At 37.2% G+C, this 24,267-nt stretch overlaps 1 protein-coding gene across 3 annotated transcripts in view; it reads right to left on the bottom strand.

Moving 5' to 3' along the window:
- LOC121418686 (zinc finger protein 106-like) overlaps positions 1-24,267 on the bottom strand; it is a 35,404-nt gene that overhangs the window by 2,349 nt on the left and 8,788 nt on the right. For 2 of the 3 annotated variants that reach the window (XM_041612671.1, XM_041612672.1), the window contains exons 6-19: positions 23,737-23,888; positions 22,370-22,824; positions 21,331-21,468; positions 20,338-20,463; positions 18,953-19,126; positions 18,487-18,538; positions 11,229-12,445; positions 8,743-8,880; positions 6,289-6,405; positions 5,453-5,644; positions 4,652-4,714; positions 2,427-2,543; positions 1,523-1,591; positions 302-373 (exon numbers count right to left, since the gene is read on the bottom strand). In XM_041612671.1, coding sequence (XP_041468605.1) covers positions 302-373; positions 1,523-1,591; positions 2,427-2,543; positions 4,652-4,714; positions 5,453-5,644; positions 6,289-6,405; positions 8,743-8,880; positions 11,229-12,445; positions 18,487-18,538; positions 18,953-19,126; positions 20,338-20,463; positions 21,331-21,468; positions 22,370-22,824; positions 23,737-23,888 — 3,082 coding nt within the window. The remainder of the gene's footprint in view (positions 1-301; positions 374-1,522; positions 1,592-2,426; positions 2,544-4,651; positions 4,715-5,452; positions 5,645-6,288; positions 6,406-8,742; positions 8,881-11,228; positions 12,446-18,486; positions 18,539-18,952; positions 19,127-20,337; positions 20,464-21,330; positions 21,469-22,369; positions 22,825-23,736; positions 23,889-24,267) is intronic. The other variant, XM_041612673.1, reaches the window with a different exon arrangement.

Genomic DNA, 24,267 nt, shown 5'->3' with positions numbered 1-24,267 from the left:
TAAATATTGATTTCAAGATCTGTACCATTTATTCTTCTTTTAAAAAAGTCTGGAATAAGTGAGATACACAGATGAAATCCCACACAAAATTTGTCAACATAGCAGGAGTAAATGGCAGTAAAATAGCAGAAGAGCGGAAAGTTTCTTTATCCTAATGTCTGCTCATAAATTTGGTAAGATTTTCAAGAGCTGCATCAAATAAGGCTAAATCCAAAATGCTGACCTTCTATCAGAGATAGGGCCGCTAAAAAACCCTACTAATGACCACTTAACAAATTCATTAACCAAGATGTTTAATTACCTCACAGGGGTAGACAGTTGATGGGTGAAGAGGAATGACATCGATGAAGCCATCTTCGATCCCAAGAAACACCTGTAAATCAGATACATCACATTTAAAGATAAATGCCAGTTGTGGTAACAATCACAAAATGTGTTCAAACAGAATCCAATAAAATTACCATCAAAGTGTTTGTAAGTATGAATAAAAAATATGTGCCAAAAAGCTCTGGAAGGTAATGCGTGATTGCTGAGAAATGAGCAAAATAAGCAAGGAATTCCATCAAATTTTGGGTATATTAATACACTGTCCCACATATGCTTTTCTGTGTTAGTAATCATCAGAAATATCGATTTTGAGCTAAGATTTCATGATTTTATGAAGATAAGTTCACATTTATGTACCAGATCTACCGGTAGATGTATGATAATATTTTGACAATAAACCTTGATTTAAAAGACTTTCTCATGAAAATTTGTTTGCTGCAACTACTGTCTACCACTAGAGTAAACATGGAGAGTTTTCAATGAGACTGGTCTGAATAAAGCAATGTTGATTCAAGAGATACTGGACAAAGTCAAGGAGAATGTGATTAGAACTAAAAACATGATATCAAACATGGGCCAGGTGACTGAAATTTTCAAGTTAGTGATTTGTGGGATTGAGTGTGACTATAAACATACATATGCCCTGTAATATAATTGATCCCTTCCATAAAGAATTTAATAAGTGAAATAGTCAGTTTAGATAGAAATTAGCCTGGGACATTATATATTGAGCTTAGCAATTACTTTTAAGGAGTACTATTGCTCCTGATTAGTGAATTACTTACTAAATGGTCTAATAGTCACTGTTTTAACTTGGTTTCTTCTAAACTGTCTAATTTTCATTTGGACCGTTGTTAAACGTACAATCAGCAAGCTATGCAGTGATAGACAGTGTATATGAAATTGTATTAGACTATATGGGATAAGACCAAATGGCCATAAGACAAAATCATTTCAGGGGCCAGTTGCAGAAAGAGTTGCATTTAAATGCAACTACAAATATCAATTTCAAGTTTGATTTTTGGAGTTGTATTTGATCCAAATTCTTTCAGCAACAGCCCCCCCCCCCGAACAAGTAGCAATTCATTGTCTGATTACATAAGATTGCTCATTAAATATATGCGCATTGGCACAAAAGCATGACTTATAATCCAACTAAAATCTTTGTGACCCCCCCCAGGGGTGTGTAACTTACCATATCTTGAGAAGCAGTCATACATGTTATAGTTCCACAACCACTGTCAAAGATGTCTACCTCATCAGACTGTGAAGGAGAGAAAAAAATATATGTAATGCAAGGTTCAAATTGTCACTGCTTTTGAAATAATCGTATGGAACTAAAAATATTCTTTTATTTCTGATTAAAAGTTGTAGGGATAATTTTGCTTCAACGAAAAGGAAAGAAATTGAATTTTCCATTGGAGTGCACAATAAATTGGGAAAAGCTGTCCAAATAAGAGCTATGATTGTATATAATTTAGATTTTTTCCTCTGAAGTCAGTTGTGGGGGCATCATGGTCTTGACTCTTGTCTTTCAATCTGAAGGATGTGGGATCGAGAGAGGATGGTTCGTGGTGAAATCGCGAGGCGCGATAGCACACTGTATCTATTCCACGAATCGTCCTCTCTGTTACGATGCCCATTGTGGCGTAAATAATTCACTTCAGGAAAAAATAAAGATAGGGGATGAAACTTTGGAACCTGAACTATCAAACAAAGAAGCAGGTAAATAATTTGCTCTCCTTGTAGGTGCACTTATTGCTGGTTTTACAAAAGCTTTTCTTTAAATGCATTTTCTGCAGAATTAACTTTCGCATTGAAGTGCGCAGAGAGGACGGTTCATTGTACGTGCGATGATTTTACATCTAATTAAGTACTCTGGTAATATATTTAGGGTTTAACCTGCTGCCTACTGGAAGTGGATGGTCCCTGTACTGAGCCTATGGGGACCTAAAATACTCTGGATTCAATGGGTTAATTTTCATTAGCTTAATTTCACTCTATTGAATTGATTTAATTCTGTCATTTAACACAAGATACGTACACAGAAACTTTCAATGAATCATGATTATGAGAGGTGAGCATGGGATTAAAATTACCATGATTTTGTAATAGTAGACATTGCCAGTATGACCAGCTACTGCTAGTGTGTCTCCTGACATCACACAACATGCGATCTTAGTTTGATGCTTGACACGATGAATGACATCTCCAGTCTGTTCAAAGATAATGGAAAAGACAACATAAGTTTTCACACACAAATAAAAGAAATGATATTTGACAGATAGAGAATACGATGTAATGTACTACAGACATGCCATTCAATGAGCTGGACCAGTTTAGACCTATTTATATTGACTTGCTATGATAAAGATTTAAATATGTGATAAGAGAGGAAGGGAAATTGAGATACCAGCCTACTAACAGCTCTTGAAAATGGGTGGGACCAAGCAGGACCCAACCTAAGCCTTCTGTCCCAAGGTTTGGAGCAAAGACGGCCTTGGACTGAGCCAAGCGAATAGACAAATTCAAAACTACGCCATGCAGCACTTGGCTTGAACAAATGGACTAAAACCATCAAAATAGGGCCATAGACATAATTGGACCCAAGAAAGACTATGGGAAAGAATATCACTGAGATATGATTGTAGAACCCTGAGAGCTTGGAAAACTTTAAATAAATTTAGGAAATCCACCAGATGGAGCTAAAGCTCTTGATAATGAAGCTAATCATGAATATGTAACAATATTAACAAAATCTACAGCAGGGATTCTCAAATGGTGGCGCGCGCGCCACTTGTGGCGCACCGAGCCTTGCGGAGTGGCGCTTGGGAGCCGGTATAAAAAAAAATAAGGAAAAATCGGGGAGAAAAAATGTTTCTACTAGTAACCTGGAAATAAGGATTTGGTGATCATTTTAATGCAAAGAGAAAACAAAAACTCTTTATTTGACACTCAATTGTTAATTGATTTCTTCAAATTTTGTCCAAGTAAGCACCGCGATAACCCCTTATTATGGAGGATCAATGGTGTTCTCCTTTTTATTTATTCTATGTACAAACTTTATGTGCCACACAAGTGATTTAAAAACCCCGTTTTTAGGATTTCTACTTCAACGGTGAGAAATTTTGCATTTCCAGAGTATACGTTTTGGTTAAGAGTTAAACATCAAATAATATGATATTCAAAGAACATCCTGATCATAAAAGAATATGAATTTGGGACATAGCAAGCAGAAACTTTGTTTCCGGGGCCGATTAAAATCCAATGTTGTAAAAGTGAAATACATGTATGCTCAGATGTATTGCCTGCATGCACTCTTGCTTAACACGAACTGAATGAATGATATCGCACGTGAGTTGTAGAGGGAGAGGGGCAGTTTGGGGCGTTAGTGCGGTGCAACGCCTAATATTTTCAGCCCTTGCAAAATAGGAGAACGTAACTTCAGCCACTGGCGTACAGATTGGGGTGGGGATTGGGGACCCCCAAGTGTTTCACGGCCAAGAAAAAAAAGGAAAGGGAAAGAGTTGAACATTGTATTATTTTCATAAATATTATGTCAAAATGCAGAATTTTGTATTGAAAAGTTCAATATTTTTGCTTCAGCTGCCATATCTAGCCCCCTCATTTTTTTACTCATTACGCCACTTGCTTTAGCCAATATATCTGGTGCTGAACAGTCTGAACTAGTGGTATCATTGGTATATGATGTGAAAAGTCACTGGTCATTTTTCTTTTAATATCAATATTGTGTAGTTTGTTGACATTTGCATTCTTCTGTTGATATTAATTAGAGCCCCTCTGGGCAATTTAAAAGGCTTCATATTCCAAAACTTCTGGGGGCTCTGCCCCCTCGACCCCCACCAGGGGCCCCTGGACCCACTACGCTGATACATTACTGGTTTGCGTAATGGATAGTGGAGCATACAGATTCTCAACAAGAAATGTGGCGCTCCAAAAAAAGTAATTGAGAATGGCTAATCTACAGTACATCCCTAATAAAGAGCAGATGGGAACTGGAAAATAGTGCCAACTTATTTCCCGTTTCTCTTCAGTTATCCATCTCTTGTTCCCTCCTTCGGTGGCAGCAAGGAATTTCAATATCTCATTTCCCTAATGATTAACCCTTAATGCTCTACCCTATCTGAGTCAGCTTCATCTGAAAAAGAGCAAGAGTTTGAAGCACTATGGAGCATCATCACATCTATCACATTGAGACAATATGCCAATGCACACAGCACCCTCTCATAGTTAAGAAGATTAATCAATAAGATAATCAAAGTTATAGACAAAGAAGATTAATCACATAAGTAATCAAACTTACATCCAGGTCATGAATGAAAATGGTGTTGTTCCTTGCTTTACTCAACACACGGGATCCCAACACCTGGAGTAAAAAAGACAACAAGGTCAGAGAAAAATTACCCAATCTATGATTTGACCACACTCAAGAAGTTCAATATATATCTCAACTGTAAATAAAAAAACAATTGATTCTGAGGTATACAATTATAAAATACACACTAATTCAAATGCGTATTAGACCATGCTTTTTTCTGGTTCACTGTAATGGTGTCAATCCTTGGCCCCGTCTTACAAAGAGTTACGATTGATCCAATCAATCTCAAGTACATGGAAATCCATTAATGCCATATTCTTTTCTTTAGGAACTTTGCTCAATGTCCTTTAAAAACAAAGAGAAGCATACTGAATTGTCAAGAAAACAGTGAATGTATGAATATACGTCATTTCTAGAAAATATTTTGAACAAACGTATTTTATATGTTGACGTTGCTGGCTTTCCATAGTTGTGATTGATCCGATAAAATGCAACATTTTGTAAGAAGGGCCCACTGATCTAAGAAGTTTTAGACTATGTGCATTGACATTACAATGAATGATCAGTAAATTAATCAGCTGCACATACCAGCTGATTTTTCTGTGGTCTGCATTCTGAGATTTGATGGTGATCAGCAGAATCGAATGTATGTAACCCCTTCTGTAAACTTCAAAACTGCCCCAATCAGAAAGGCAATGTGTCTGTCTTGCTTTTGCTATGCAGGTGAGATAACTAGACAAGAAGTTTAAAAATTCTTGAGATTAAAGACAACAGAGGGCCACCTACCTGAAAGTCAGTCACCACATCAATGTGTCCTTCCAGACTTCGGAGCAGTAGACCATCATTTGCTTGTCTGATGGTCACGGTGCGATCCTTGGAAGCTGTTATCAGCAGTTTTATACCACCCTCTAGTGTAGAAGCAATGGCGGTTACAGCAAACGTTGGCGTACAGTCGTAGTACCAAGTAACCCTGGATTTCTGTTTGAGAGTGGGAAGGTATGAAGAGACGATCATTACGTAGCTTGACAAAGAAGGTTGTATCAAAAGCAGGCATGGATTAGACACAATAGTCTTGAGAGGCCAAAATAGTGCAAAAAGAATATGGCCCCTAAAATGTTATTGTTTCTAATCAGGATAGATCATCAACTGATGGAAAAATCAACAGGTCTCTCTCTACCAAAGAGTTGCAAATTTATCTGATTGATCTACAAGATTCCAACAACCTTAACATCTAGTATGCATTCGAAATGTGACGTATATTTTTACATTAGGGGGATATTGTGTTAATTTCCTCTATTAAAAATGATGTATTTGATGGATTTTCATACTTGAGATTGATTATAACTCCTTGTAAAAAGACAGGGCCCTGGATTCAAAAGACATGATAAATGGTGTTGAATGTCAAAATCCATAAGAAAAAAAAAAACATACTATTGTGTCACTCACACACCTGTTTTTTTAAAAGTAATTTGACAAATTTGAAAGGTGTTTTACGGTCGATGGGCGCACTCTCGAGGGGGAGGAATCCCTCTCCCCAGTTCTGAAACGGGCCCAAATAACTTGAATATTTTGTGATGCTTTTCCAAAGGCTTTTTGCAAAATACAATTCTCCTGGATCATACCTGTACATTGATGTTAGCGATTTCTCCATTAACCAGACCTGCATACAGGCTATTCCACTTCAAATGAAGGCAAGATACCTCTTTCTGAAGCACCATGGTCTGAAGAAATTCTTTACGCTGTAAACAAAACATGAACGAACAAAAACACACAAACACAAACAACTAAATTCTTGGCGTAAATTGATGCTTTCTTCACATGAACAGAAAATATACTGATCATGATATATCAAATGAGGACATGTACCCATCCCGAGAGCATTACAAGTACATGAACACAGAAAACTGCTATTTGTCTACACTTAATTGTTAATAAATAATTAGTCCTATCCACAGGTTTGATAATAATGTAACAGCTTTATGTTCACAGGAGCCCAAACAAATAGCATTGGTAACACATCTCAGAAAAAGTTGCCCAAGATAAAATAACATGGAATAAGTTTTCTAGAGTCCTGTGGTGATTCTGAACCATGGGTAATATATCTCGGGAATAAAGACCAAGAAAGAATTTCATAAACCTTGATAAATGATTTTCTGTGAAATATTCGGTCGTAGCCAATCATATTCAATCAATAACAATTGCTGATGAAAATGACATTCTCAGTATTCACTTCAGGTAATACTCCAAAAGGGGTTGTTCCCTATAAAGTAATGCACACATTTACATAAATAAGACGTTTTATTGATTTCCAAATTGACATTCTCATCAACAAAAAATGTTTAATGTCAAGTATTTTTTTGTAAATACCTGTATTTTTTATGTGATTACCCAAAATCAACATTCTCATTAAAAAAATGTTTAATGTCAAGTATTTTTTATTTCATGTTATGTTTTCTAAGAGATATAGTCAAATTTTTTTCAAGTTTGGCCATCTGTTTTGGCCTTTTTTAATTCTGTGATAAAGCAAACATATAAAAAATGGAATCCCCTTGCAGTATCATCTTCATTGCGAGATTAAATATAGCAAAAACTGCCGACTTTGAAATCAAAGAAGAATAATTTTCAAATACCATTTATTTAATAAATTATTTAAAAAAGTTTGATGACCTCAAATGACCATTGACATTGATCATGTGACCTGAAACTCTGACAGGTGATCAGTGATACTTAATTATCTAAGTTTCATGAAATTGATTTAAAAGTTTGATTCATTGATTGATTCATATACTTTTAAACATTTGAATACTTAGCCTTGGTTAAGATTTCAATATTGATGCAACATGGTCAAAGTTCATTGATCCTGAATGACCTTTGACCTTGATCATGTGACCTGCAACTCATGCAAGATTATCAGTGATGCTCATTACATTTGTGTTCAAGTTTCATGAAATAGATCTGTATTATTTATAAGTTATGATGAAAATTCAAAACTGACGTCATGGCAGCTATCAGAAAAGTGGCGTTTACAGTCTCACTCTGCTATTCAGGTGAAACAAAAACCAGCTTTATGAAAAAATTTATTCATTTTGACATTTGAAATAGCCTCTTAGTAACCTTCCCAGGGCCTTGTGGTGCCTCCCAAGCTACGGGTGACAGGTCTCTGCTACAGAGACCCAGGCAAAGACCACTGGGTTGATGACAAGCCCCCACACCCCGTCAAGGTGGACTACTTCATGTTCCTCATCAAATATAGAGAGATGGAGGGAAAGAGGGGGTTGGTGGGCAGGGAGGGAAGGGAGGGGGTGGTGAAGAAAGAGACAGATAGATGATGGAGGGAAGTAACAATGGAGAAAGTGATGGAGGACATGGGAGGGAGGGAAAATAGCAAGGAAGGTGGGAGAAGGGGAAGGATGGATGAATATTGGGAGGGCAGATGGAGAAAAGAATGAAGAGTAAGTACATGTAGGAGGGAGATAGGGATAACAGAATGGAAGGGAAGGGAGAAGGGATGGATGGAATGGATTGACTGGGGGAGGGAGGGTGAAGGAAGGAGCAGGGAAGGGGTAAGGGACAGAAAAGGGAGTGAAGGAGGCTGGGAAGGAGGGAGGCAGGGAAAGCAGGAGGAAGGAAGGGATGGAGGACAGGAGGAAGAAGGAAGGAGCGAATGAGGGAGAAAAGCATGAAAGACATAATACATACATACAGAGGAACATTGTGGAGGTTTTTCTGGATCAATTACAAAACAACTAAAACATTAACAAGTTTTACATGACTGATCATCCATCAGCTTTTGCACAAGATTGTGAAATTTCTTGTTTCAAGATTAATGACCCCTAGTCTTCTGAACCAACAACTAATCTTGGTTTACTAGATTAATATAGCAAGTCTTGTGGTTCATCCATTAGATGCCAGAGCCCTGTAGCATAAAACCAACATTGTGACTGCCATCAATGCCAACTTCCTTTGAAGCCTTAATTTAATTGGTTGTTTGGCAATGTTGCCATGGTAGCTAAAAGTAGTGGCAGAGTAAGCATTAATCTTAGGTTTCATGCAACAGGGCATGCTTCAATGCCTACCTGAACATCAAACTGAACCAGGTTTCTGCTACCGTTACTGGCAAAAGCCACCATCTTATTTGCAGTAGAGTCTCTCCACAGTTCAAAGTTCTTGATATTTCTCAGAGCAAGATCCTCTTCTGCATCAATCTTGTTGGTCTGATGGTATTCAATGCAAAAATATAGTTTTAATATCATAATAGTAGATGGTAAAGTAGTTTTGTTGTGAATCTCCCAATTTTTCCTTTTCCTTTTTACGAGACACCATTGGAAATTTTACGGCTACCATGAAGTCGTTCGAAATTTATGCTAATTTGTTCTGTAGAAAACGTGTTCGCAGAAGCCATGTTATGTTCAAGCTGAAGGGATGTTTGAAAGATGAAAGTCATCTTATGATGAAATTTAGTTGCCGAGAAATGCCGCCCAAGAAGTGAGTGTAAAGATAAATTATCATTTAATAATTATGTATAAACCAGAAATGTATATTTTGGTTGGATATAGAAGAAAACTGGAATTTACTTGACCTATGTGTGCGTAGTACGATACGGTAATTCGCTGTGCATAAACAATGAAGCGATACGTGACCGATATTGGTACTCGTAAACGTAGGTCGAGTTGAAATTATAACATGTATCAATTTGGTATAAAACAGACATGACATGGAGATAAATGTCGCTCATTTTATGATAAAAGATATTGAATTTCATAAGGTCAATTTAGAAATGGTTCAGAATTCTGTTTGATAGAACGATTATTTATTTTACAAACATAGAGTGGTTAGAAGACTACATTCTCAGATAAACAAACATGAAACAATGAATGAGTCGTTTCATATAAAAAGATACCGATAGTTTTCATATTGACTGAAGGTTTCGATTAATTTGTGGAAACAGATAGAAAAGGAAGTTTGAATTTTACGTTGATATGAACGATGAAGTGTCATATTGATATTCTGAGGCTTATAATTTATCAATGAAAGCCTACTTGTTTAGGGATAGGTTTTTGATAATAGGCCATTAACTTTTTATTAGCTTTGATACAAAGGATAAAAGCCAAGCATTTGTGAGTTATTTATCAAAAAGATAGAAACAATAGTTTGTGTATTGTTTTGTATAAAATCTATAACAAGCATAGAAATGATGCGTTGCAGATACGTCTACTTTTTATATACATTTACATTAGTCACATTTAGATTATCCTTCAAGGAAGTGTGAAGGTTAGCTCAAGGTCAAATGTTTCTTTTGGAGGTTAAATGCTATTTGAGCCTAAGGAAATAGGCTTATGTAATTAGAAATTGCCAAGCCATATTTTTTAGCTTTAAATGATCAAATGGAATGCGTGTAACGCAGGTTTTATTTGATTAGTCTTATTCAAGACTGGTGTGTTTATTTATGAATGTGTCTTTGGATGCAAGACTTAAATTTAAAGTGACACACAAAAAGTCAGTCATATTAAAATGACAGGCAAGTTAAGCATAATTAACGAGATGAAGCACTTGTGATTCTCGTATTTTAGAATAATATGTGTGACCTTCCAAGGATGAAGTTCTTTAATTTATGCAAAAAGCATACCTATAAAAGTTAAAGTGTTATACACCAAACGTTTGCTTTTCCACATTTGAAAAGTACATGCAAATTATGACATGGCTAAGACTAGAGGCCTCATATCTATTCGTATTGAGGTGAAAGCCTTTGACTTACAATTTATTGTTCATTTTCTATATAAATGACAAAATGACTCGAGATATTTGATATGTAAAATCAAAGTCAACATTTATTTGTGCAAATATTGAACAAATACTTATGATGCATTCATTTCTGTTTTTTCTATACAGATTGAATAAAATTGCAGACTAATGCAGCCTATGCAATTCCAAAGCGGTTTTTCTTGGTCGATTGTTCTTCAGATCTCAGTGATCCAAAAGTAATGCGAGAAATGGCTGGTAAAATGAATGATATTGATAGTCTCCTCTTTCTTCTATTGGCAATTATCTACTTGGAGCGTGATATTTGATAGTTTGACTTTCATTAGAAAAAAATATGAAGCATCAGTATAGATAACTGATCATTTCACAAATTATCAGAGCAATAAAAACTTGTATCAGAGTATATGGTAAGTACATAGCAACTTGAGCAAGGTGGTAAAATGCAGGTGAAATATCAAGATGCACCATTAAGAGTCTTATACATAAAGCCATCATTTCAGAAAAATATAAAAATCAAATAATAAAAGTACTCCCATCCTCCTCTTTTGAAAAAAAAACCCTTGATCCAAAAGTTATCCAATTTTATGTCATATAATAGATAGTTTCTTGTACATAAATGATGTCAGAAGTCTAGAAAGTGTATAACCCAAAATCTTCCATGCTGATTTTTTTTCTCAAACAAATACATAAAAATTCATACTAGATGAAAACGATAGCCTACAATGTCACATATTCATGGTAAATTATCTAACATTAGAACAGATGAAGGGGTAAATACAAGATTAAAAAAAAAAAGACTTACTGCAAGGTTGAATATGATAAATCTGCTGTCAGAAATGCAGGCATAGAGTTTATCTGCAATGATGCACATGCTTATCACATATCCTTTAGAATGAGGGCTTGAAGGCTTCTGTTCCTCTGGATTTCCATCTGCTGTCTGCAGTGTACCCGAGGTGTCTGGGATACTGTCCTTTGAACCTGACGCATCTGAAACACTTGTCACATTGCGCATCTGTGATAACGAGGTGTCATTTGATCCTACAGAGTCTGTAAAACTGATTGCACTCTGCAGTTCACCAGGTTCTTGTACATTTCCAGGTAGAGTTGTGTCTTGCTGGTTGTTTTTGAGTCTCTTTGCTTGGGTATCTTCAGATACCTCGTTCAATCGCTTTCGCTTTGTGTTGTAGGGTTCAAAATAGTCTTGCTTTTGGCAAATTTCGTCATTGTCTGATGGTTCTTGCTTAATTGTCATAATTGAATTTTCCGATGATGTTACATTATTGTGTGGTGATCTGATTTCAGATGTACTCTCTCCATTGTCTGTCGGAAATGGTGGTATTCTTTCTTTGTTGTTCCTAACCTGAGCACAGTCTGCAAACATGTGATGTTGCTCAGAGATGATATCAGACAATGAGGACAGCTCCACGCTCTGAGTCACCCTATCTGTGTCTGGGGACATCAGCTTAGCAACTGCTCCAATCACATCGCTGCCTGGGAGTTGGGAATCTCCATGCATCAGCTGTTTGCAGTCAATTCCATAGAGAGTGTCTTCATCTGAGGACACAATGTCTACCTTGATGCCACTTCCACAGCTACTGAGCTCCTGCAGAGTCTTGGCGAGGCTCTCCCTGCTCATGACCTGTGGGACAACTTCGATGCTTTGGCCAGCAAGAGACTGCTGAGAACTTCCTATATCAATGCTCTGTTCATTCTGGTTGTGTCCCACATCCCCAAAGGTGTCCATTGTCCCTTGACTCTGATCTGATACATTCCTCGCGGGACTTCTTAACATTATCCTGAAGCCCTCACTAGGTGTCTCCTGGGCCATCGACATCACATTAGAAATCACGATATCACCCTCCCCTCCGGACTGCAATGCTTCACTGAGGACATCGCTTATTCCTGTCTCCTGGGTATCTGTCTGAAGACTGTTGGAGTGGCTTGATGAAGATGGACCATTGCCGGTGTGGCTACTGCTACTTGAAACTGATTTACTAATCTTCTCACTTGAGGTCAGTCCTGGAAAAACACAGAAAAGTGATGAAATTTGATTCAAAATGAGGTTGATCATTACCATGTTTACCCAGTGACTCGCTTCAGCAGTTTGACGAAAGTCATGTTGACCTTGCCTTCTTTTCCATCTGGAATTGCAGGTTTTTAACCCCAAGGCAACTTTTATCACATTAATGGATCAGATCCATGAGATTGTCAAACACCTAACCTGCCGAACAATAACGTACACAACTGCCACAAGACTAAAGAAATTAGATCACCTTCTTTTTGACATGACACAAATTGCTCCTTATTTCAAAACAGAGAGCCAGGATTTGGAATGACATAATTCAATATATTATCTAACCATTTATCCCTTCCCCCCCTGTAGTCTTGGCAACCTGGTGGTGACATTTAATAAGAGAATGAACAGAACATCTTACAAGCTCGCTACCAGTGATGGCAATATTGTAAAGTCATGATTGGATTCCTCTCTAAATAATTATTGAGGAAACAGAAAATATGCTTTGCATTAGATGTTGAATGAAATACAGAAGGTTTAAAACTCCTAACAAACCCCCTGAAACTCACTTCAACATATATGTATTTTGTGACTTCACAAATTTGTAGAATTGTAGTCTCACTATGTTATTCAGAAATCTTTTGATTCTCAATGCATTGTATTTTGCTTTTAAAAGATAAAATGGATTTAAAAGCATTTGAACACACAAAAGTCATAATTTGGAATCAAATATTACAGTCTTATTCAAATTATGCCTCCATTTGCCTGATACTCCACACCTATGCAAGAAAATAGAAAGATTAAATGAGAACAAAGTTTGAAATGTAATATTTATTTTATGAGTAATTTGGAGGGAGAGATTACAGGAGATCCCGCCCGCGCATGCGCAGTCATCATTCAAAGCATCAAATATGACTCCTGATAAAACAGCAAGAAAGATTAAACTAAGATGAGAACAAGTTAGAGCTAATTTTGCCCTTGAGTAATGGGAGGGAGTGGGGGGCCTGTAATCTCTCCCTCCAAATTACTCATAAAATAAATATTAAATTTCAAACTTTGTTCTCATTTAATCTTTCTATTTTATTTCGTAATTCTCCTGGAGAAATTACAGGAGATTTCAAAGCTCAGGAGGCATATTTGATACCAAAATTACACCAAGTCACAACCGTGGTGTGAACACAACATAACCTCTACAACCGAGTATGAGGCATTGCCTAACAAGGAGGCTGAGAAGTCACTTTTCTGATTCAAAGCCTATGATAGAGATGTTAAAAGTTTTCTCATTAGTCCATCCAGCCTGTCTGAGAATAGCAGCGATGGGAACTTCTGACCTCTCAGCTTCTGACACCGACGCAGCCCTCGTGGATTGCGCCTTATAGAAATCAGTGTCTACCCCAGCTGCAGCTAGATTTACTCGTATCCAAAGGGAAATGGTTTGTTAACTTATCCTCCCATGAGGCTTCTGATAACTGATAAAAAGGAACTTTTTATGATCCACTAGCTCAGACGTTCTGTTCTTCGAAAATAATGTTTTAGATAATCAAGAACACACAGTCGCTTATCTAGAGGGTAAGCTTCCAATTTCATATCTTCATATGCCCTGGTCTGTCTTGTTTAGTAGTTGACCAAAGCAAAACGTAGCTCCACTACTAGTATCTTTAAGAGTCATATGCTCAATGTCTAACTGATGAAGCGACTGCACCCGCTGCGCTGAGGTTAGTGCTAAGAGGGTGACAATTTTTAGGCTCAAGAGCTTGAGGCTAAGGGTTCTCTCAGGTGCTAGCTTAATTTCTTAAATGGTTCAACACTAATTTAACGTCCCAGATATGTTAGTGTACCTGGGTTTGGGTGGTCAAAGTTGAAAGGTTCCTTTCATAAAGTGGTGCACTAATGAACGAGTTCCCACTGTAAAAGGACCATCTAAAACTAAAAATTTAGACAAGGTACTTCTGTAGTGTTCAAGGTACTATAACCAGCTCCGTGTTCACATAAACTTGTAGGGAACTCCAATAAATGTCTTGATGATTGAACATAACTCCAACCTTTGTCTAAATACAGTTTTTCAATTTTCTTATGTAGATACAGCGCATAGGGACATGCTATGCTATATGCGCTTTACAAGAATTGAGCATTATTATTATTATTGATTTTTAGTAGAGTCTCTCCGTGAAGACCTTATGATCTCCGTGGTCTTTTTATTCAGTCTCTTGAAAAGTTTCCGGAGATCGTGCAACATATACATCAATGTGATCTCAAAAGGGGTGAAATTTGAGAAGGGTAAAGTTAGTAACCCTTTCCTCCTCTTGAATTCTACAGGTTTCCCTATAATTTGGAGCAAGGGAAGCCACGATTGTGAGGGCCAATATGGGACAACTAGTAAGCCCGTATATCCTTGTCATTCAGAATTTTCTGCAAGCAACTTGGCATGAGACAAAATACGTGGGAAGACATAAAAATTCAACTTGGCCCAGTTTAGAAAAAAGAATGCATCAACCAAGAATGCACTAGGATCGGGTTGCCAAGAGACATACCTAGGCAATTGATTATTTAGTCGAGATGCAGATAAGTCAATATCTGGTGAGCCAAAGTAAGGAGTATATTGGTTAAAAGCTTGTTTATCCAGTGTCCACTCTGTCCTATCATTGAATTTACGAGACAGCTTGTCAGCTACTACATTTAACTTGCCTGGAATATAAGAAATAGACAGCCAAATATTTCTCTCTAAACACCATTTACAGATTGCATTTGCAATTTCATTACAACTACATGATCTATGCGTAGTATAGGATATGGTATTTTTCATAGATTTTAGTCCGAAAAAGGCTGCCAGTAATTCAAGATAATCAATCTCATTATTCTGAGCTTTGGCAAGCTCCTCGGCATTCCATCGCCCATCTTTACTAGAATTTAGCTCTATACATGTAGTTTCCCATCCCGAACCGCTTGCATCGGAGTACAACTCCAGGTCCGGTTCTTTACTCTCAAAGACGAGTATACAATGTGCAGGTTTGCTATCCACCATTCAAGATCGTACCGAGCTGCCTGCGAGAGTTGCATGGGTCTATCAAAATGACCTTTGTTAATTTTCAGTGCTACAATTTTGTCCAATTCCAAAGCCCGATAGAAAAGAGGGCCATATTGGACAGCAGGGAATGATGCTACAATTTTCCCAATTGTTCTGGTGACTGCTCTAATACTAGGCAAGTTAGTTTGGAGGAGGCCTTTAAGCAACACTTTTTAACTTCATTTACCTTGTCAGAAGGGAGTGTAATGGACATATTCACTGAATTAAGGACCAATCCAAGGAAAGTAATTTCCTGTAATGGTTTGAGTACCGACTTATCAGGATGAATAATAAACCTAAGCTCTGATAAAAGGCCAACCGTGGCATCAATCGCCTTCTGTACTTTGGCCTTATTGTTACCAATAATGATGGTGTTGTCATGATAACCCACTAAGATGTGGTTTGCTTGGTGCAGTGTGGCAAACACTGGTTTCAAAATTTTGGTAAAGAGCCGTGGTGCAGTACTCAAACCATTTGGTAAACATGTAAATTGAAAAAGCGTGTCTTGCCAAATAAATTTGTAATTTCTATCTGAAGGGTGAACTGGGACCGAAAAGTAAGCATCCCAGAGGTCCACTGAGGCAAGAAAACAATTTTCTGACATTGTGTTGCTGTATGTATTCTATCCATCTTAAAATGCTGACAGCCATACTTTTTCAGGTCAGAAAGATCCAGAATAACTCTTAATTAGCCCACCATTTTTCTTGGGCCGAATAAAAATGTTGGACACGAACTCTCCCTTCTCATGGGAGCATTGTTCAAGTAAGTGTATAATTTCTTGATTTTAATTACTTCAACTGTTCTGATATGAAAACAGTGTGGGGGTAGTGAACGGTATGGTTTAATAGATAAATTTTCAAATTCTGATTTATACCCTTCAACAGCTGATAAGATGACGTGATCAGAAGTAATATTTTTCCAATTGTTTACAAAATGCCTCAGTCGGCCACCAATAGGAAACTTTGAATAATCATTGAGTTAACTCGCCTCTTCAGCAGAAGTAGTTACTTTGTTTTCTTCCAAGATGCACCCTGCTTTGGGGGAAAGGGGCTGTTGAGAGGCATTCTGCTCTGCGAGCCTGGGTTCTGCCACTGGTCTTGAGTTGACCCTTGTTCTTGTGTCGTTTCCACTGGGGATGCCCTAAAAAGGACCCTCTGGTTGCCTGACCACAAATCATGTTGGGCTGATTGAGCCTATCCAGATTCACGAGTACTGGTTTTATTCCTGACATATGGGTGATATGTGTGAGACTTGAATTGCTTGACCTTCAATTGGCCTCTCATCATCCCTGCAGCTGCCTTTTGTTGCTCACTCACGTCTTTACTTGCTTAGCAAGATCATTTCTAAATAAGAACTTGCCCACTTGGGAAGATTTGCACAATGGTGTAAATTTCATATTCATATCAGGTCTGATAAGACGTTTCCTTGTGCAATTTAGCTCAAAATTGGCATTGCTGAGCAAAGCGAGGCAATCTTGTTGAGCTTCAGAAATATTCTCTGGGTCTAAAGATTGCATGAATGCTGTCAAACCTCTGGTTAGTGAACGTTCAATTTTTTGTAGTTGCAGGTTTCTTCGTCTAGTTAGGCCTACTTGTTTTAGTTTGTCCCAAATGGGAGCATCAACTCTTGGCATATCGACCAAGGTTATCAATTGCCGTGCCCCATCTCTTGGGGCTGAGCAAACTTAGCGGCTAAGCCTAATGCCGGTATGCCTGGGCCTTAATTGGCCATCACATTCACCTTCCCACTCTCGAAATCTAGAGCTTGTGAATTGTCATCATTGACATTGGTCACATGGACCTGACCTGCGTGGAACTGTATTTAAGAGTTCTGATCATCATAACCATTATCATCATCGTAAAGAAGACAGCCTCAGAATACTATCTTGATAATGGCTGATCTATGCCTGGGGAGTAACTGGCTCCCTGACTGGTTCTGAAAAGCATGGTTCTCCAGTGCTTCAGTCAAAAGCGATTCTAATTTAGTCTCTCCTCAAACTCAGAGTTTGAAGTTGAGGGGGAAGGTTTATTCTTTTGGGCTTGGCTTTGTTGGTGTCATATCGGTTCCTATGCCCGAAGAGCCCGACGGAGATTTAATATCTCCTTTATCTTTAATATGTTTTTGACAATTTTATTGGGCTTGGCTTTCAATAGTGCCATATCGGTACCTATGCCCGAAAAGCCCGACGGAGATTCAATCATATCTCCTTTATCATGAAGTTATCTATAACTGTATTCGACGAAGTCGAATACGTAGACTGTTGATGCGAAGCTGGTTGCTGGCTCGTGGAACGGGTCCCTGCGCCCGGCTTTGCCGGCGTCTGGCCCGGTGGAGAAACCGCACTCCGCTGCGACTGAGTCGCCGGCGGGCTGGTACCCACATTCAATAATTCACGATTCATAATCGTATTTTCGTCAGGAATTACTCCAACTCGAACCCAATGTCGAAATCAGAAGGAGGTTGTAATAGAAAAAGGCTCTAGCGCATAATTTCCAGCAACCAACTCGAAGAAGGGGAAGAAAAAGCAATTTTTATCTTACCCCAAATGGCGGAAAATGACTGCCAAATCAATGCTGCGAACGTAATGACTGCGCATGCGCGGGCGGGATCTCCTGTAATTTCTCCAGGAGAATCCACACCTATGCAAGAAAATATCATATATCAAAACATTACCAACGGACAAGCAGCTATCCACTGCACCTGACTCACAGACCCAGTACATTACAGACATAAATAAATTTTATGGAAGTTAAAAGCTTGTTCGCTTTGTTATTCAAGATAAACCATCATTTGCCACCAACCACCACACAATAAATGTAAATGTACTGATAAAATGAAAGAGGAATTATGCAAGATTCTAAAGCTACAGGCCCCCAAAATGGTTGAGATAATTGCAACATTTTATTTTCCTAAGAATGGTCCTACAGATAAAGAGAGCTCAGTTTTCTGAGAAAAGGCAAGAGTTAAGCTGACTTGACATACCTAATAAAAGATTGAGTCTCTTGTCTCTCAACTCTGAAAGACTGTTGATAACCTGTATGGAAAAAAACATGCAAAGTGTCAGAATGTCATGAACCACAAACATGAAAAATACTATTAATGACCACCACTTTCTACATTCTGGTAAAATGGATCTTTATGAATTTAATGCTTGTATTCATTGAAAGAAATTGAAATTTGAAAAGTAAAAACCCAGACAACAAAGATTATCTTACCAGATTGGGGATGGAAAATGATAAACTCTCATTGAAAAGATAATGTTCATTTATCTTCTTCTTGAAAATGGGTCTGAATGTGGGGGCATTGTGCTATAAGGGAAACAACTGCCCTCCCCCCTACCCCACCACTAAAAAAATATGCTGGAATGCTATCACAACCAAATCATTCAGTTGCTAGCATTTATTTGATAAAAACGAACAAACATCCCAACCATTGTGTTTCTACTTACCACTTCTTTTTCTTGCTTGAAACTCTTCAGCAAAGCCTCTTTCTCCTGGATGATGGTATACAACTTGTCTATCTTTGAATTGAGTTTATCCATCTTCAGTTGAAGATTTTGCTCCTGAATGGTGATGTCAAGCAGATTGTCCATGCATGTATCTCCTACCATGCCAGTGTCCAACTAGAAAAACAACAGAAGAGACAGGAATTCTAATCAACACCAATCATGCTGCGTTGGTATGCCACAAAGTCTTGGCGGATCCGTGGGCCCCGTAGCATAAGGCTTAGCAGTTGATCATGGGAAAAGTTTTCCGATTATACACATTTTTTTGTGGGAGTGTAAGCTGTGTCAAAGACAGTACAAGTGTTTTAATGCACATTATTATCTATATAGTATGGAAGCTAAAGTGCCACCAAGATGTTAATATAATCATCTCGTCATGTCTACATCTCTTAGGGAAAAGGATAAGATGACGAGATCTTAGATCTCGTCATGTGTACATCTGTGGGAGATGATCAGATGGCAAGATCTCCAATCCAAGATCATCTGATCATCTCTCACTTGGGGTGTAGACATGACGAGACCCGAGATATCTTCATCTTATCCCTTTTCCTAAGAGATGTAGACATGACAAGATGTTTATATGAACATCTAGGTAGCACTTTTAAGCTTCCATAGTATAGTGTTTTGGCAATGCATCAAAAATGTGTTTTGTGGTTTGCATCATTTGCCTGTGCAATATGACAGCACATTGAACTAAGTTCAATATATCTAATTGGCTACTTAACAAAACTTGCTGTTCAATGAGGTACCATATTGCATAGTCTAATGCACACATAACATGCAACATAATCATAATTTTACAACCTAGAGTGCGGTGATACTTTATGAAATCATAAAGAGTTACATGTAATTGCAGTTCAATGAGTGTACTGATCTTGTAAAAAGAGGTCATATTAATTGATTGTGATATTCACTTTTTTTTCTTGGGGGGGGGGAATAGATAATCATATTGGATGGCTTTTTTCATGGAATACCAGAAATACTCCACTTGTTATGACAAACACTGCACTGATCGACAATTAATGGACTAATGGCCCTAACCCTCAGAATATTACTAGTATCCCATTTGGAACCATCCCATGTAATGAATATAAATGAATTTAATCAGCTTTATGTCTTTTATAAAGATTTTTCCCTTCAAATATGTATTACCTAATTTGGGGTTGTGTCTTTTTCTTATATACATTATAATGTTTCTTAATCTGTAAAATAATGTTAGTCTTTAGACTTTTTGTAGACATTTTGTAATAAGATCAAATTGAACAGTTTCAAAATAAACAGTGTATAGCTGAAAATGCACTGCACTTCTTAGCATATAAGTGTCATACCATTTTTCTCCTCTGCATGACTTTCTTCTTGATTTTGGTGGCTGTCAAAATGGTTGGACTGTTGGTTCTTCTGTTGGCTTTTTCTGAGATAGTGGACTGAACAGACTTTCTCCTCACGCTTGAAGTCTGCGGGAAATAGAACAGGATCATTCAAAGATTTATATAAACTTATTCTAAAAAACTTGGTCCAATTAACAGGGTTCAGTATATTATAGTAATTTCTGCTGCTCTGGTAAACATCCATGGAATCTTTTATGTTTATTTGGCTGTTGAATCATTGTCAAGGTAAACAAAATTGTAAGCTCTACTAAAGACCCCATAGACTTAAAGACTTACTATAAATATTAACTTTGCCATTACAATAACAATAATGTTAACAAGGCTCAGCAGCCAGTCAAAATAAAGAGTCATTGTGGTCCCCTCCCAACATCTAGTAAGAAAATAATGTAATCTAACATGATTTATAAAATAACCCATTGTTTATACTCTAAATCTATTTTCTCTTGATCATTATTGCCAGAAAAACTTTTCCAATCACTAAAATGAAATCAACTGATTTTGATCAGTAAACGAATAATGTTACAGTCATAAATTTTGACTAAAACTAAATTTGAATTTGGTTGGTACCTGAAATCATGCTTTTTGAGTTTTCAGTATGCTGATCCCTCTAAATCAGTATTTTCACAACACAGTAGTATTTTATGAGCGAAACAAATTGTGGCTACAAAGCAACATCATGGCAGTGCATAACACAGCATTTGCACTATTGGTGCATTTTGACATATCATACATCATGAAGGACAATGAAATACATTGTACATCACAATGCTGCCAATGAAAAGCGTGTTAGCCATTGAAAGTGGTGATAACGTAAATGACAGGTCAATGGTCACCACTGGTGATTGTTCTGTGATATCCATCAAGAGTGGTAACTGTCCTAAAAAAAAAAAAATTATATTTACATTATTACAGATTGTTTCTTTAACATTTTACCTTAGGTGTCTTCAACTTTGGTCTTTGCTTCTTTGTGAGTTCAACGTCAACTTTCTTTGACTTAGATTTTTTTGACTTCTTTTTCTTCTCCTTTTTCTTCTTGTGACCTTTCTTCCCAGATGTTTCTACTGAGTCAATCTATTCATGATAAAAGTTAATACAACAAAAACCAAATTTAATATGGATTAAATATTTTGTGTGATATTGCGTTTCTGTTACTTTTATCTATGTAATATTATGAAGGAAAGAGTATAAATTAAAGCAAAACAAATATCACACAAACACAAGTCACCTATAAATGGGCAAAGGAAAGGCAGTAAGCATTTATATACATGCAACCTCCTTACCTACAAATCTTAGTTTTACTGGGTCATAAAAGTTTGAAATTATTTACGAATTCATTGTCGATTCAAATATCATTGCCAATAATATCAATTTCTGCTAAAGACAGAAGCACACATGAAAAAGAGTTCCAATGTTCCATCGACCAAATAAGTTGGTAAAACTCTTCTCAAGCATTACCAAGAAATATATCAGATTTATATAGTGCCAAAATTTGAATATGCAAAAGAATTCAGGACCAAATACTGTCAAAATCTATCTACTGTATTTGAGAAATTAAAAGGTAAAGTGTGCATACACATCATAGACAGAAAGTGAATGACAAGTGTTGAGCTTCATATCTCACTTTGATTTTCAAGCATGACATGACAGGTGATAATTATTATAAAAGAGGAGTATATTTCAAGAGTTATCACTAGATTATATGATTTTTCTGAGTTTAATTGCAATTAATGGAATTATTTTTGCAATTAACATAAAGTGGTTCTCAAACGGTAGTGAACCCTACCACAAAATGCACTCCTGCAAGCCGAGTGTCGAATGTTAAAAACACCACTACAATGTTAGGTGAGACCAGAGAAACAAACTATACTGAATGCAATATTTATCATCTGACTTCAAAATTAAAAATCTAAAACATGGTAGATCTTGAAAACTTTAATATGTTCTTTTTGTTGTTCAAGAGAAAAATACATACTGGACTCACAGATGAAATGGCACTGGTAGACGTGACACTGGTGTCATGCCTCTCTGATGATCCTTCAGCATCTTGTGCTTCCTCTAGTCTTCTGCTACCAGAACTCTGGGGACTCTGTCCAGTGGAAAGTTCCTGAGACTGAACTAAATTGGTGGCCATGTCCGAAGAAGGCTGTTCTGGTGTATCGGTTGATCCCATGCTACTTGTTCCTGGAAGACTCTGCTTTTCATGCAGCAACTGCTCAGACCCTAGAGTCTCAGGAGGTTCTACTTTTATTGCGGGAGTATCAGAAGTGACAGCTTTCCCCTTATTCAACCTCTGCTGATTCATCAGAGGCAGTACCTCCTGGATGTCTCCAATCAGTGCATCTGCATTCTGCTCAGATTGCTCAAACAAGAGTGCAAGCGAGTCCCCTCCTACAGCTTCTTGCAAGTTTGATTCATTTCCTTCCATACCTGAGGAGAATTAAGTGATAAATAAGAGCTAATGTCAGATGATATCAGTGTATATCTGTACACCATTAAAGAAAATTAATTATACATGAGAATGGATATTTACATTCTGAAAATATTTTAATCTAATATTTCAAATGGTGACTGACAAAACGCTGCTTTAAGAGGATCAACATTGAGATGCAGGGCAACACATCCTAGAGATAGTAGGAACCTTAGGAAAAGACAGTAAGAAAATGAGAAAATATATGTGTATGATAAGTCAGGAGAAAATTTAGGACTGGGCATGTGCAGAAAGATCTTTATTTTTTAAACTTCTCTTGTACCTTTAAAAGCTGGCTAGAGCTTAATGATTTACCCCATTCCCTCACTCCACCCACTCACATATGGTAAAGCACTGATTATTCATGTGAAATATGAACAGGCAATAAGTTTGCTTTACATATTTGAATAGCATTTTTGGTCATAAGAGAAAAGCTCTGACCTAAGCAATGTACAGTCCTATGTAAAAATATGCTATACAAAAAACTTTATGCCTAGCAGTCTTTAAAAAAATGTGGAGCAAATTGAGATGCGATACCAGGAAAATTACTCCCTGATGAAGGAAGATACTAAAATTGTAGGTGCCAATATTTTCACAAGAATTTTTTGGATGTTATTCCAAATCATGATGTTTTAAACAATTTGAAATATTTTATATTGTGGCAAGAAAAATATCGTAATGCCCCCTTTAGGACAGGTGCCAATGTAAGGTTTGAAACGTTTATGACACGACTATTTATCATGGTGTCAGTATGGTCAGATCAGATCATGATAAAAGTTAGAGTGGATAAACTTTTGAGCTTACTTTCCAAGTGCATTCTAGAGATTAATTTGAATTCACTAAAATTCAATGACCCCTAGTTGACTCTTTACCTGTAAGCTGAGACAAAATATCCTCTTCATCGGCATCTTCGCTCTGGATCAGGTCAAGCAGCTCCTGTTGAAATTCAGTACTGAGGTTCATGATGTCTATATCATCAATTGGATCTTCAGACCGACTTGGTGATGACGTCAAATGACTGAACCTAAAGAGATGGGCATGGACTTATTTACAGTGCTGAATGTCTTTAAAACATTTCTTGAGACAATGATTGTGTGCCTTGAATGCTAATATCTTGGACTCACTCGCTGCCTCAGGGGCAGAGATATCAGTAAGACAATGAAGATGAGTTCACCATAGACTAGTAAATGTTACTGCCTTATTTCAATTTGTCTATATTTGATGTCTTGAAACATCTCTTGGTCTCAATACATGTGAGGGAAGCATCCTGATCGTAAGAAAGAAGTACGAGTATTAGAAAAAAAAAGGAATCCCTGAAAACACTAAAAGAAAATTTTAAAGGGTGACATATTTGGTTACATGGGGTGGGTTGACAACAAAGTATGAAAGTATGAACTGTCAAC

This window comes from Lytechinus variegatus, chromosome 7 (assembly GCF_018143015.1).
Source record: "Lytechinus variegatus isolate NC3 chromosome 7, Lvar_3.0, whole genome shotgun sequence".
NCBI classification, from domain to species: Eukaryota; Metazoa; Echinodermata; class Echinoidea; order Temnopleuroida; family Toxopneustidae; genus Lytechinus; species Lytechinus variegatus.
Note: the sequence above shows the minus strand (reverse complement) of the source record. Positions and strands in the feature narration are given on the sequence as shown.